The following is a 12,039-nucleotide window of genomic DNA, read 5'->3' on the forward strand; positions in this document are numbered from 1 at the left end:
CCCAGGACTGTGGATCATCCAGAGGAAAATGCGGACTGTCTGGGGCAGCTGGCTAGAAAGCTGAGGGAAAAGCCTCTGAGAGGAGTAAAGTCAGGGGAAACCTTGGGAGGGAGAGGGAGAGGTCCGAAACCTCAGGTCCCCAGGGTTAGGCGTGGAGGGCGGAGTGAGAACAATTAGAAAACCGTGACCTTTCCTGAGCACGTATTACACAGTAAGGTGCTTGTATAATCTTTACAACAACCCCATGAGGTGGGTACTGTTCTGTCACCAAGAGGAAAGTGAGGCACAGAGAGATTGGACCTAAAAATATCAAAACCAGGCATCCTAAAAATTGAGATAGGGGCGCCTGGCTGGCTCAGTTGGTGGAGCACGCGACTCAACCTTGGGGTAGCGAGCTCGGGCCCCAAGTCGGGTGTAGAGTTTACTTAAAAAATAAAATCTTGGGACGCCTGGGTGGCCCAGTGGGTTAAATGTCCCACTTCAGCTCAGGTCATGATCTCACGGTTGGTGAGTTGGAGACCTACCTACGGCTCTGTGCTGACGACTCAGAGCCTGGAGCCTGCTTTGGATTCTGTGTCTCCCTCTGCCTCTGCCCCTCCCTCGCTCGTACTCTGCCTCTCTCTCTCTAAAATAAATAAACATTTTTTTTAATTTAATAAGTAAATAAATAAAATATTTTTTAAAAAGAATAAAAGTGAGATTGATTTTATTCTAATTCCAAAGGATGGAGCTAGAATGCAGAATTGGAGCTCCTCTTCTTGCAGCTGTGTGACTTTGGAAAAGTCTTTGAATTCTTTGAGACTCAGCTTCCTCACTTTTGCACTGTCCTCATTATTTCACATGGTTGTTTGCCATACAAAATAATGGAAATGAAGCCATTTAATAATTCATAAAGTACTAAACACTTGATTAGCCATAACTCTGCCATGAACTTGGTGACCTTGGCTTTGATTTATTGATTTTTTTTTCAATGTTTATTTCTTTTGAGAGAGAGCGAGAGCGACCAGAGGAAGGGCAGAGAGAGAAGGAGAGAGAATTCCGAGCAGGCTCAGCGCTGTCTCAGCACAGAGCCCAATCTAACAGCAAGATCACGACCTGAGCGAAATCAAGAGGCGTGTGCCTGACCCACTGAGTCACCCAGGTGCCCCTGGTTTATTCATTTAACAAAGGTTAATGAGCAATTCCAAGGACCGTGTTCTGGGGACACAGAAATGTATAAGGCATAGTCACTGCTCCTAAGAGTTGCCAGTCAAGTTGGAGAAACTAGGGGGCGTTCTAAGTTTAGCATTTGTGGACTCTGTCTGCCCCTTCCTTCTACATGAAAAGTTGCCCCCAAGAGAGTTATTCCAGGGTCAGAAAACAAGAAGTCTCCTCTGAAAATGCCCTTAACAAGGAGAAAGCCATGGGTCTCCTCCACTCTAGTACTTTCCAAATGTTAGTGAACATAGACCCACCAGAGAATCCTGCTAAAAACGCAGATTCTGCGGTGGAGCTTTTAAGCTGTATTTCCAAAACGCCTCCCACGTAATACTGCACAGACCAAATTTTAAATAGCCTCAGTTTAATTTGCTAGGTTAGTTCACCGTCACCTGGAATGTTACAGAAAACTTAAAGGATGTAGAGAAAAGCCGAGGGTAGTTGGGGAAACTGGCTGGAAAAGCTCTCCTTGAGAAGGGGAAGCAGTACAGGCTTTGGAGGAAAAGAGGGAGTCAATGACTCTGACAGTTAGTGGGGAGCACTAAGAACCCGCCGACAAAGTTTTTGCTTGAACCTCAATCATGGCACCATCCAACCCATATATATCCCCCAAGAAATCACTGCGGACTAGGCCTGCAACTTCCACCTCCTTTTGGTGAAGCCTGAGTTTCACCAACAGGTTGTGTTGTAATTACGGGTTAGGGGCCTTCCTCTCACCCTGTAATGTGAACTGGGGAGGAGGAACAGTGCGCCGTGTATTCACATCGGACCCCCGCCTGCCCCGTGTTTAAGGTTTGTCCAGTGTTTTTCACGAGTTGCGGATTCTTGGGAGGCCGACCTCCAGGCCTAGCGCACTTCCCACTAACTTCACCAGGGGGCGCGGCGGCCCCGGCAACACAGAGACTGTGACCCACCGCCCCCATGAACTCCGAGAGCTCAGCGGGCGGTCTCCAAAGGGGGGGGGGGGGGGGCTTCCCTACGACCTGGGCGGGAAACCGAGGCAGCGGCCCTGCCCGAGGCTTTTAAAGGGGCCCTCGACTTTGGGAGGCGGGAGGCGCCGCTGGAGCCTGCGTGCCCGGAGATCGGCCCGCAGAGGCCCGGCGCCCCGGCTCAGGGCCGGTAACCAGGCGCACATGGCCCGCCGGGCCCTGTTTGTCCTGGCAGCGCGCCGCCGCTATTTGAGGCGGTTTTTATCTCCCAGAAACCAGCAAAACCCCAAGCGGAGTCTAGGGAAGATGAAAGGGGCCGAGGGGCCGGGAGGGAAGGACCGCGAGGCCGCGGCGGGTGGGGGCTGGCACCGGACAGGCGGGGACAGGGAGGCGAGAGGGCCAGGCCCTGGGGGGTCCCGGGGAGCCTGCCCGGCGGGATGGGGGCGGGAGCCCGGGACCCCTTCCCCCACCCCGCGTCTCTTCCGCCGCGGCCCCCAACCCCAGTCCGCGGGAGGAGCCCTGGAACGCGGCCCTCTTCAAAGCCCCTTTGAAGCGGCGCGCCCCGCCTGAGGGCAGGAGGGTTCGCACCTGGACGGGGCGGCCGCGGCGGCCGGCTGAGGAGGGGGCTGGCGGTCCGAGCCCGCCCGCAGCGCCTCCCGAGCCGGCGGGAGTGGGGGGGGGGGGGGGTGACGGTCGCCGGGGGCGCCGCCCGTGCGCCCCCTCAGCCCAGCGGGGGAGACCGGGGGCGGGGGCCGCACAAAGCCCTATTGTGGCTCCGGGCTGGCCGCCACAGAGTGGCTTTTGTTCGTCCGCTAACTCGGCGGCGGGCACGGCTGATTGCAGGCCCGGGGCAGGGGGCGGTTACGTGCCAGGCCGGGGCCGCCCGCCGGGACCGGTTCGGGGCGGCGCAGTAGTCAGCGCGGGGATCGCGGGGCCGGCGCGCCGGCCGGCTCCCTGCCCTGGCCGGAGTCCGGAGGTAGAAGCAGGAAAGAGCCGGGGAGGAAACCTCCCCGCCTTCCCGACTCGACACGGAGAGCTCTGGGCGCTCGAATACTGACCTCCGCCCGAGGGCCTGGCTGCCGCGGGCACAGTGTGCCAACGGGCACGATAGGATGCCCGTGGGGAGTGCCCAGTTTGCCAAGGAAAAATCCTGTGGTTCACTCTTCTTCCTTCCTCTTTTTCTTTTCTCACCAGGACAAAAGTTAAAATCGAATTTTTTATTAAATAATAATAATAATTAAAAAAAAAAAAAGACTCCATGAGGGCATGATCCTTTCCCTTCCCCAATATTACCCTCTCCCCAAGCTCCAGAGGCTTTAACCCTTTAACTTGGGGCCTTGAGGAAGCAGGAGACAGAAAAGGAGGATCCAAAGTCACAGGAAAGGCATTCAAAGGCACGAAGCGGCTTTAAAAGTCACCAGAGGTGGAGTTGGGAGCATTGGAAGTCCCAGGTTGAGGGCCCTGTGGACGCAACCCCAAATCAGCTTGGGGACCTCTGTCCTCCTAGCTCTATAAATTCTTTCTCATGGCTTTTAGGCACCGGCCCTAGTAGTGCCTTGTACAGAATAGGCACTCAATAAATACTCGATTTACTTGAATCTGATCCCAGAGAAAGCCTTCCCCACCTATTCTTTAGGAGAGGCACATCCAAACCATTGTGCTCCTCCTGTTAGGTGGGCTTCCACAAAAAAGCGTGTCCGGGATGGCAGCTGCAAGCTCTCCATAACCATGGCAACAAGGGATTAGCCTGCCGGGGTCATGGTGTCAGGGGAGGGGCAGTGGAAGAAACTGCTCTGGGGTCAAGGAAGCTGGGGTACATTCCAGTCCTCCCCTCCATAGGGCTTGAGGTTTCACAGCTTCTGGCTGGGGCTGGGAATACTAGGGATCCCTAATTGAGAGACACCCCCCCCCATCAACTCTTTAACAGAGATCTAGCTAACCAACCCTATTAGCAGAGATTCCATTAAAAGAGAAACCCCATTAACTGAGACCCTGATGATAGAAATTCTATTAACAAGATCTCCACTAACACTTTTTCTAAACAGAGATACATTTAGCTAAAATTTCCATAGCAGAAATGGACCTCCTTCCCTCCCCAGCTCACTCTACCTGACCTGTCATCATAACTTAGATAAATAGAATTATTATTATTAGTATTCATTTCTCTTGGAACATAGGGGTTAAATATACAGGCCTTGGGGCAGCCTCCCTGACCCTGGGGTCACCCCATCTCTGGGATCAGATCCCCACTGGTCTGCCCCACTTTTGGCACCCTGCTCCCTGCCAGGTCACTAACCCCAATCCCCCTAACTCTGGTCCCTAATGAAGAGGCCACCCGGGGGGCAATAAATTATCATCATCATCATCATCATCATGTGTTTGTAAAAAAAAACAAAAACAAAAACAAAAAACAAACAAAAAAGAACGCTCTGGAGCATGGAAAGCTAGTGGAATAAGAAATTGGGAAGACTGGAGCCTGGAAGCTAAGTGATAGTGGGAAATCAGCCTGGGAAGCTGATCTTGACAAAGGATTTTGTTAAGGAGTTAGTGAGATGGAGAAATAAAGCGTTGAGAGCCCAGATGGAAGGAAAATGAGATGATGCTGTGAGAGCAGAGGAGAGGGAAGCCGTGAGCAGAAGCGAGGGAAGAACTTAGGAAGCCAGAGTGCAGAAATCAGGCACGAGGTGAGGGCCTGAGATGAGAGTTTGCACTACAGGCTCGAGGCATAGGGAGGGGTGAGCTGAGGAGGCATGCTGGGAGACCCCCAGGCCCAGAATGGCCAGGGGGGAGCCGGCAAGAGCCCCAAGGGCAGCATGCAAGGGGCAAAAGGGGGTGAGGGACAAGCAGTGGTCCACGAAGCCAGAAGAGGCTGGCGAGGCAGCCCTGGGGCTGGAGACCCTCCACCCAGCTCAGATCTCCAGCAGGTTGCTCTGCTCTGGGCTGCCTTCAGGGGCTTTCTCTGGGGGGGCCGGCGAAGCCGAAGGTCGGGGCGTCTGACTGGCCTCCTCTTCCCCCGCACTGCGGCCCTCCCCCAGTTCCTTGGGGCCGCTGGGAGGGGGCCCTGGGCCGGGCTCGCCGTGGGTACGCTGGTGCTTGCTCAGGTGGTCGCTTCGGGTAAAGCGCTTGGAGCAGAGCAGGCAGGTGAACTTCTTCTCCCGGGTGTGGGTGCGCACGTGGCGCTCCAGCTCGTCCGAACGGGTGAACCTCTTGCCGCAGAAGAGCCAGTTGCAGACGAAGGGCCTCTCGCCCGTGTGCCAGCGCAAGTGGGCCTTCAGGTGTGAGGCCTTGCCGTACACCTTGCCACAACCGGGGATGTGGCAGCTGTGGATGGGCTTCTTCCGCAGCCCAGCTGCCGCTGCCCCCAGGCGCTCTAGCTCCTGGCAGTTGGGGCAGTCGCAGGAGGAGCGCCCCGTTCCACTGCCTCCGTATCCGCCACTGCCCCCTGTGCCTGCGCCCCGAGGGGGTTTGGCCCCACTGCTCCCCTCCAGCTGCCCGCTGTTGCTCACTGCTTTGGGTTTATAGACATCTTGGGGCAAGACGTGCTGGGGCCCTGGTTGCAGGAGGTGGGGAGCTGGGTAGGGAGCTGGATTAAGGGGGGCAAAGTCGGATGGGTAGGTGGGCAGCTGGGGGTTCAGTGGAGGCTGAGCAGGGCCTGTGGGCAGTGTCCCTTGCAGCCCATCACCCTGACCCTGCCCACCACCTAGCCAATTGCCCCCAGGATGCATGTCCCACCAAGGAGTAGGAGCGTTGCCTGGGCCCGGTGAGATGCCTGCGTGGATGCCTGCCTTGTACCAGGAGCCGTAGGGGTGTGCCATGTCCAGAGAGGTGTAGACACTGGGCAGGCAGTCAGAAGAGCTGTGGCCCTTGGGAACTAGCAGCCCAGGGTCCTGGGTGCCCGTGGGCCCAGGGAATGAGTGGGAAAAGGGAGGGTAGTCATTGGCATAGCCCGAGGTGGGTGCCGGAGGACTGCCTGCAGGTGAGAGGAGCCCATTGGTGCTTGAAAAGGGGGCTGGGTAGGCATCCCCCATGGTTTTGGGGGCTGAAAGGTCACTGCCCACAGAGTATGGCTTCTTTGCGCCTGCTTTGCCCAGTGTCGTTGAGTCCCGCAGAGGGCTGGTGCCACCAAATTTGCTGCACGCCGCTGTCAGCATGGCCAGGGGACTGGAGCCATAGTGAGCTTCCTCCTGTGGACAGAGGGGAGCGCTGCTTAGGGAGAGACGAGAAAGTGTAGAAGGAAGAGCAAAACCCTGGGGTGAGGCCTGGAGGCCTGGAGAGCAGAACCAAGGGGGTTCCAGGAAGAGTTGAAGAGGATGGGAGGTGGAGGGGCCAGCCAAGAGCCCTGGGCCCCAGGGCAGAGCTCAGATGGTTTCACAGAAGGAGAGAGGTCCAGACTGCAGCCTAACAGCCTGACCCAGGAGGCAGGAGGCCGAGCTCACTGTGGAGTTCCTGGGGGGTGCCAGGGACTCAGAGGAACAGGAGACACTTCTTAAATAGCAACGAGAAGAGCCTGGGATGGACGCCGCACCTGGGTGAGGTGAGAATTAGGGGTCCTGCCCCTGGAAGTGGGTTCAGAGTAGAGGTCATGGTCCGAGACTTGGAGAGGAAAGATAAGTCTCAAAGAGACACATGGGGAGAAAGAGAAGTATTAGGGGACTGCAGTCACCCCCCCCCCCGGACTCCAGGTTTTCTCAGCTTTACCCCCATATTCCACTTCCTGTCTCTGCTTCAGCTCTTGATGAAGGCAGCGAGTGCCCCGGTCTCCCTGAGGCCACAGCCTCATGTAAGGAATAAGGAATCTCTTGGCAGGGACTCTGGAGCTGGGGAGCAAGAGGAAGCGACGCGGAGACACTGGGACATTGAGAGGGAACAGGGCTGCCGCCAAGCCAGGACTGTGGCTGAGGCAAGAATGTCTTTCAAGCGGGCAGTGGGCACCCTCCTGCTTTGTGGAGCCAGCTGGTACCCCTTTGGGAAAGCTGGAGGAGCCCGAAGTCCTCACACTCCTCTGGGGCTGGGAATTGGGATGGCTAAGATATTGGCTCATGGCCATGCCCCTGCATGTCCAGTGTCCCCTAACATGTAGCCCTCATGTAGCTGGTCTCTCGACACCCTTCCAGCCCCGTGAGTGAAGGAAGATATATAGATGTGAGGCACGGGGCTCTTTTCCCAGCACAAGATGCCCTTAATACCCATCATGCTACTGCTACCTGGCCAAACCACCCTGAGATTCCCATCCCTCGGGAGCTCATGGTACCCCTCCCTGGGTCAACCTCAGGACACCCCAGGAGGAGAAGATCCCCTCCAGAATCTCTGACTGGTACAGACATCCATACTGAGAACCCCACCCAAAAAGATGCCCTCAAAAGCTGGCCCTGTACAGTTCCCCGATTGGGGTCCTCAAAAGCTGATGTACCTGGTGCTTTCCCAGGAAAGCTAAAAAAGAACCCAAGCATCTAAGTAAGACCTGCCCGGTCCCTCCGAGCATGCGGTTTGTGTGTGTGACACCAATCCTACAGGTAGGTCTGGGGTTTTAAGGTTGCAGTGAGGGGTGTGTGCAGTCATCACCCCTGTGCTGCTCCCCAAGTGCAAACCTGAGCCCCCGCCCTGCCCAGTTACCTCTCTCTGAAGTCCTGTTGACCCCACGGACTCCTCCCAAATTTGAGCCACCAAAACCTTCCTCAAATCTGGCTACGGGAAAAGCCCTGGGTCCTCCCCAGCCAAAGTTTCCCTGGAGTCTTCCAAGCAGAGGGTAGGCTGAGGCAGGGAAGCCGGCAGGAGTCAAATCCTAGCAGAACGAAGAGGGAAAAACATGCAGTGCCAAGGGGAGAGGCAGAGACCCAGAGCCGAGAGGAGCAAAGGACCCTGCACAGGGTGAGGCACAGACATAAAAGCCACCGGGGGTGGAGGAAGGGGAGGCAGAGGGGAAAACTGGCATCAAGGGGCAGAAATGGGCAGAAACCCAAAAGAGCAGGAAGGTGAAAAGACAAAGGGCAGGGAGAGAGAGGAAAGGAGAATAAACAAAGAGGTGATGGAGAGAGACTGGGCTCAGAAGGCAGGAAGGCGGAGGAAAACAGAGGGAAAGAAAGGAGGAAGAAAAAATAAAGTGGAAGGGGGAGGAGGAGGAGGAGGAGGACAGATCTCCTACCTAAGAGAAAACCACCATGATGCTGGGCCCCAGAAAACCCCCAGACCAGGCCACTCCTCCCTCCTTCTCCCCCTGACCGCTTCTCCCCCTCGGCCCAGCCCGGCTCCGTTGGTTTCCCTGCGGTCGGTTTATTTTTAAAAACGCCGACGCCGTCCCCCCCGCCCGGCCCTCACACTGTGGCCACAGGGGCCTCAGCCAAGCCCAGGGACCCCACCCAGCTGGGGAGAAGGAAGGAGGGGTGAAAGAAGGCTAGCAGCCCCAGGCCAACAGGAGACCCCAGCCCTGGAGTGGTGGCCCCCAGGGCCCCTGAGGGCAGAGAAGGGGGAGCAAGGCACCAGACCCACTCGGAAGGTTCTGGAGGCCAAGAGCCGGGCACCTGGCGAGGTTCATCAGAGCCTCAGTTTCCCTTCTGCAGCCGCTTGCGTGCTCCTGAGGGGGTCCTACATATGCACCCCCGTACCTGATCAAATGTATCACCTTCCTGGGCGCCCAGGGGTCCCACCTTCCGGTTGTTTTTCTTCCGACCTCTGCCCCCCCACCTTCCACTAAAACAATAAAAGCAGGCTTCAAGTACTGAAAAGGAGTCTCCAGAGAAAGAACAAGGAGCTATCCCAGCTCTCTCACTCCTACATGCAGCCAGGGAAGGGGGCCCCCTTTTTCCGGGGAGCTCACAGTGCCGGGCTGACCTACTGCTGAAGCTCACGCTACATCTGAGGACCAGCTGGCCATCCACTCTGGGCACACACGGTCCTGGGTTCCAGTTCTCCATTTCAGCCACCGCCATGTTGTCTGGTTCTCCCCACTTGCAATTCTCCCTGCCCACCTAGCCCGCACCCCCATTCCTCCCTCTGGCCTCTTCCCCTGCAGTTCATTCAGCCCAGGTGATCCTCTCATCAGACAGCAGCCGTTTCCCTCTCTGAACCTCCAAGTTCTTCCCACCACCAGAGAGCCCACCTATACCAGGCAGAGGGCTTCCTGGGTGGGGGAAGGGGACAATTGAGGGCCCCCGTGCCCCAAGAGTAGGAGAAACAGACAGAAGGACTGGAGTGCCTTTGTGTTGGGGGCATCTCCAGCTCACGAGGAGTGAGGGACATGAAAAGCCCAGAAGTGCTACCCCCATCCTGTGTCTTTCCAACAGGCCTCTGGGCCAGCCCCTCCCCCCAGGCACCAGTGCCACGCTGGCAACCTGGCATGGTGCCCACGCCCACTGACACTGCCCCTGCCCTGGATGGACCCAGAATCCCCACACACCTTGGTCCCGGAACTTCCTCAAGACCAACCGCAGTGTTTCAATGACGGCTCAATATAGAGTCCAGTGGGAAAATGGCAGGGTCAGCGATCTGCCCTCGTTGCAGCAGGAAGTAGAGCACGACACCTGGGGACCCCAACTGGATACGGAGCCGTGACGAGAGACATCGTGTCCACACCACTGGCTTGCATGCCATTCCCTCAAACTCAGTCACAAACTCACCATTCCCGGTCTTACACACACACACACACAAGTCTTCACTTGGACGACCAGATGCTCAGATGGCCCAGCTGATACACATACACACACACCTGTGCTCGCACAGAGCCAGCCATGCATATGCAGGCACGCTGGTTTCCATCCTAGCACTTCTGCCCAGGCCAGTGAACACAGGTGTTAAAAAAGATTTTTGCTCGGGTCTCACACACATCTCTCCTGGAGGCTGAATGAATCCGCTTCCTGGTCAGCCCATCACCCCTGGGACCTGAGCTAGGGCACTGAGAGCAGAAATGGGGGCTTCTGAGGGGCCTGAGAATATGGAAAGTTCAAGGCTACTGAAGGTGGCTGACCTGAAGGGTGGGCTGTCGGCCCCAAACTCCTGTGGAGGGACCCAGAAAACAGGACAGAGATGATGACAGAGGAACAGAGTCAGAGACCCAGAAGCCAGGAGAACTCAGGACATTCTCAGTGGCTTTGAGTGGCTATGAGTCCTTCCTTTCCAACTATGCACCTGGAGTCTCCCCCTGCCCCCCGCTGGTAGAGTCCGTGATTTCTCAAGACCCCCAAACCTGACCTCCATGGTACCCTAGCGCCCTCCAACCCCAGTGCCGAAGGCAAGGGATGCCGGGGTCCCAGCCTGTAGGGGAAGTGGCCCAGTCCGCCCTGGAGCCTCCCACTCCCAAAATAGAGCTGAGTTTGTCTTTGGCTGAAAGCTAAATATTTGTGAGCCGGGCAGGCGGCCTCAGACCCTGGCCCTCCTCCTTGCTTCCCTCTCAGGCCCAGGCCCAGTTCCTCTGGTCAGCCCCCCCACATGCACAGGGCTGCCCTTCTCCCTTCTCTCATAACTCACCTCTTCCCCTACACACCCGGGCCCCGAGGCCCAGCCCCTGCCCACCTACAAACCAGACAAGCTGCGGCCCAGGCTCAGGCCAGGAGCTCCCGGATATGGGACCCCCAAGGCACTAATACCAAGTGTAGTGCCTGGTGCCCACCGCACCAGCCCTCTCACTCTCTCCCCCTGTCTGTGAGGGCTGACTCATCTCCTACCCCTCCTCTTCCTCCTTTCTCCATCCCTGTCCACTCCTCGGGGCTGGCGTGTGCTGTGGACCTCAGAGGTCCATGCCTTCTTCTGACCTGGCCCCTCTCATCTTCCTTTGACAGCTCTCTGACCCCTGGCCCCTCTCTCTCCAGCCCTTCCTCCTGCCCTCTGCTCCCCCCTCTGAGGCCCTGTCCTCTCTCCTCATCAGAGGGTCCCTGGAAGTGACAAGCACCACAGCCACTGTCTGTGTGAGTTGGGAGGCAGGGGGCGGGGAGGGATTAGGACCATTAGGACCGTTGCTGGTGTCCTGGGGGGAGGAGGGGGCAGTTACCTCAAGCAGGGAGGACGCCATCCTGAGGCTGGGGAACGGGTCCCAAGGAGCTAGGCAGATGGAGAGAGCCAGCCGAGCCGGAGAGAGAGGGAGAGGGAGAGGGAGGGAGAATGGGAGAATGGGAGAGAAGAGATCTAAAGTTAGAAGGGACTGGGGGGTGGGGGGTGGGGGGGGCTGCTCTCTGTCTGTAGGGATCCACCCTCTAATTACAGCTTTCCCAGCGGAGAAGGCTCCAGATCCAATGAGCAGGGCGAGAGAGGGAGGCAGAGGGTCCAAATTTCCTGCTCCATTTGCTGAGCTCCCCAAAGAAGGGATCTGGGCGGGAGAGGACAAACAGGGCTCCAGGGAAGGGGTGGAAGCAGGAGGAGGGTAGGACCCTGGGCAAGTTGTCAAGTGTCTGTCCTGGGGGGGGGGGGGGGGTTGCTGAAGGGGAAGGGTGGAAGGGACGGTGGGCCTAGGTGTCCCACACCCTGCCCCCAGCAATCCCATAGACCTCCGCGGGAACCCCTCCCAGGGCTGCCCAGTGTCATGTACCTGGGGGCTCTGGGGCTGGGTGTCCTGGGTGTCTCCTCCTTGGAGGTCTGGCAGTGGGAGTGCAGGCAAGGGGTGGCCTGAGGGCCCCAGGAGGGCTCCGCTCCTCTCCCAGGCCAGCTCCACTCCTGCTCCCACTCGGGCTGCGATCCTACAATCCTACTCTGACTCCAGAGTCCTGGCTGCTGCTGCTGCCGCCGCTTCTGCTGCCGCCGCTCCTACTGCTGCTGAGGCCGCCGCGCCGCTGAGGGAAGGAACAGGAGGGAAAAGGAACAAACCCCAAACCACTAATTAGAGATCCAGGGGGGGGGATGGGGGATTGGGGACGACACTCACACAGAGAGACTGGAACACATTGACATACGCACTCACAGACAAACACAGGATGATACATGCACACGT

The 12,039-nt window shown here is 57.6% G+C and overlaps 1 protein-coding gene across 1 annotated transcript; it reads right to left on the reverse strand.

The window, feature by feature from the left end:
• Nucleotides 1-4,905: 4,905 nt before the first annotated feature.
• On the reverse strand, nt 4,906-11,205 carry SP7 (Sp7 transcription factor). The gene is made up of 2 exons (XM_060657476.3): nt 11,107-11,205; nt 4,906-6,310 (listed from the first exon to the last, which is right to left on the reverse strand). Exons 1-2 carry the CDS (start codon nt 11,125-11,127, stop codon nt 5,036-5,038), a joined length of 1,296 nt encoding a protein of 431 aa, XP_060513459.1. The 5' UTR covers nt 11,128-11,205; the 3' UTR covers nt 4,906-5,035.
• Between the last annotated feature and the right edge of the window lie 834 nt (nt 11,206-12,039).

This window comes from Panthera onca, chromosome B4, assembly GCF_046562875.1.
Source record: "Panthera onca isolate mPanOnc1 chromosome B4, mPanOnc1 haplotype 2, whole genome shotgun sequence".
Taxonomy (NCBI): Eukaryota; Metazoa; Chordata; class Mammalia; order Carnivora; family Felidae; genus Panthera; species Panthera onca.

Bases quoted from the DNA above. Each gene is read 5' to 3' on its own strand.
- SP7 (XM_060657476.3), bottom strand. From the start codon at position 11,127: ATGGCGTCCTCCCTGCTTGAG. The intron at 6,311-11,106 runs GTAACTGCCCCC...CTCTGTCCACAG, and splicing joins TGGCGTCCTCCCTGCTTGAG to GAGGAAGCTCACTATGGCTC.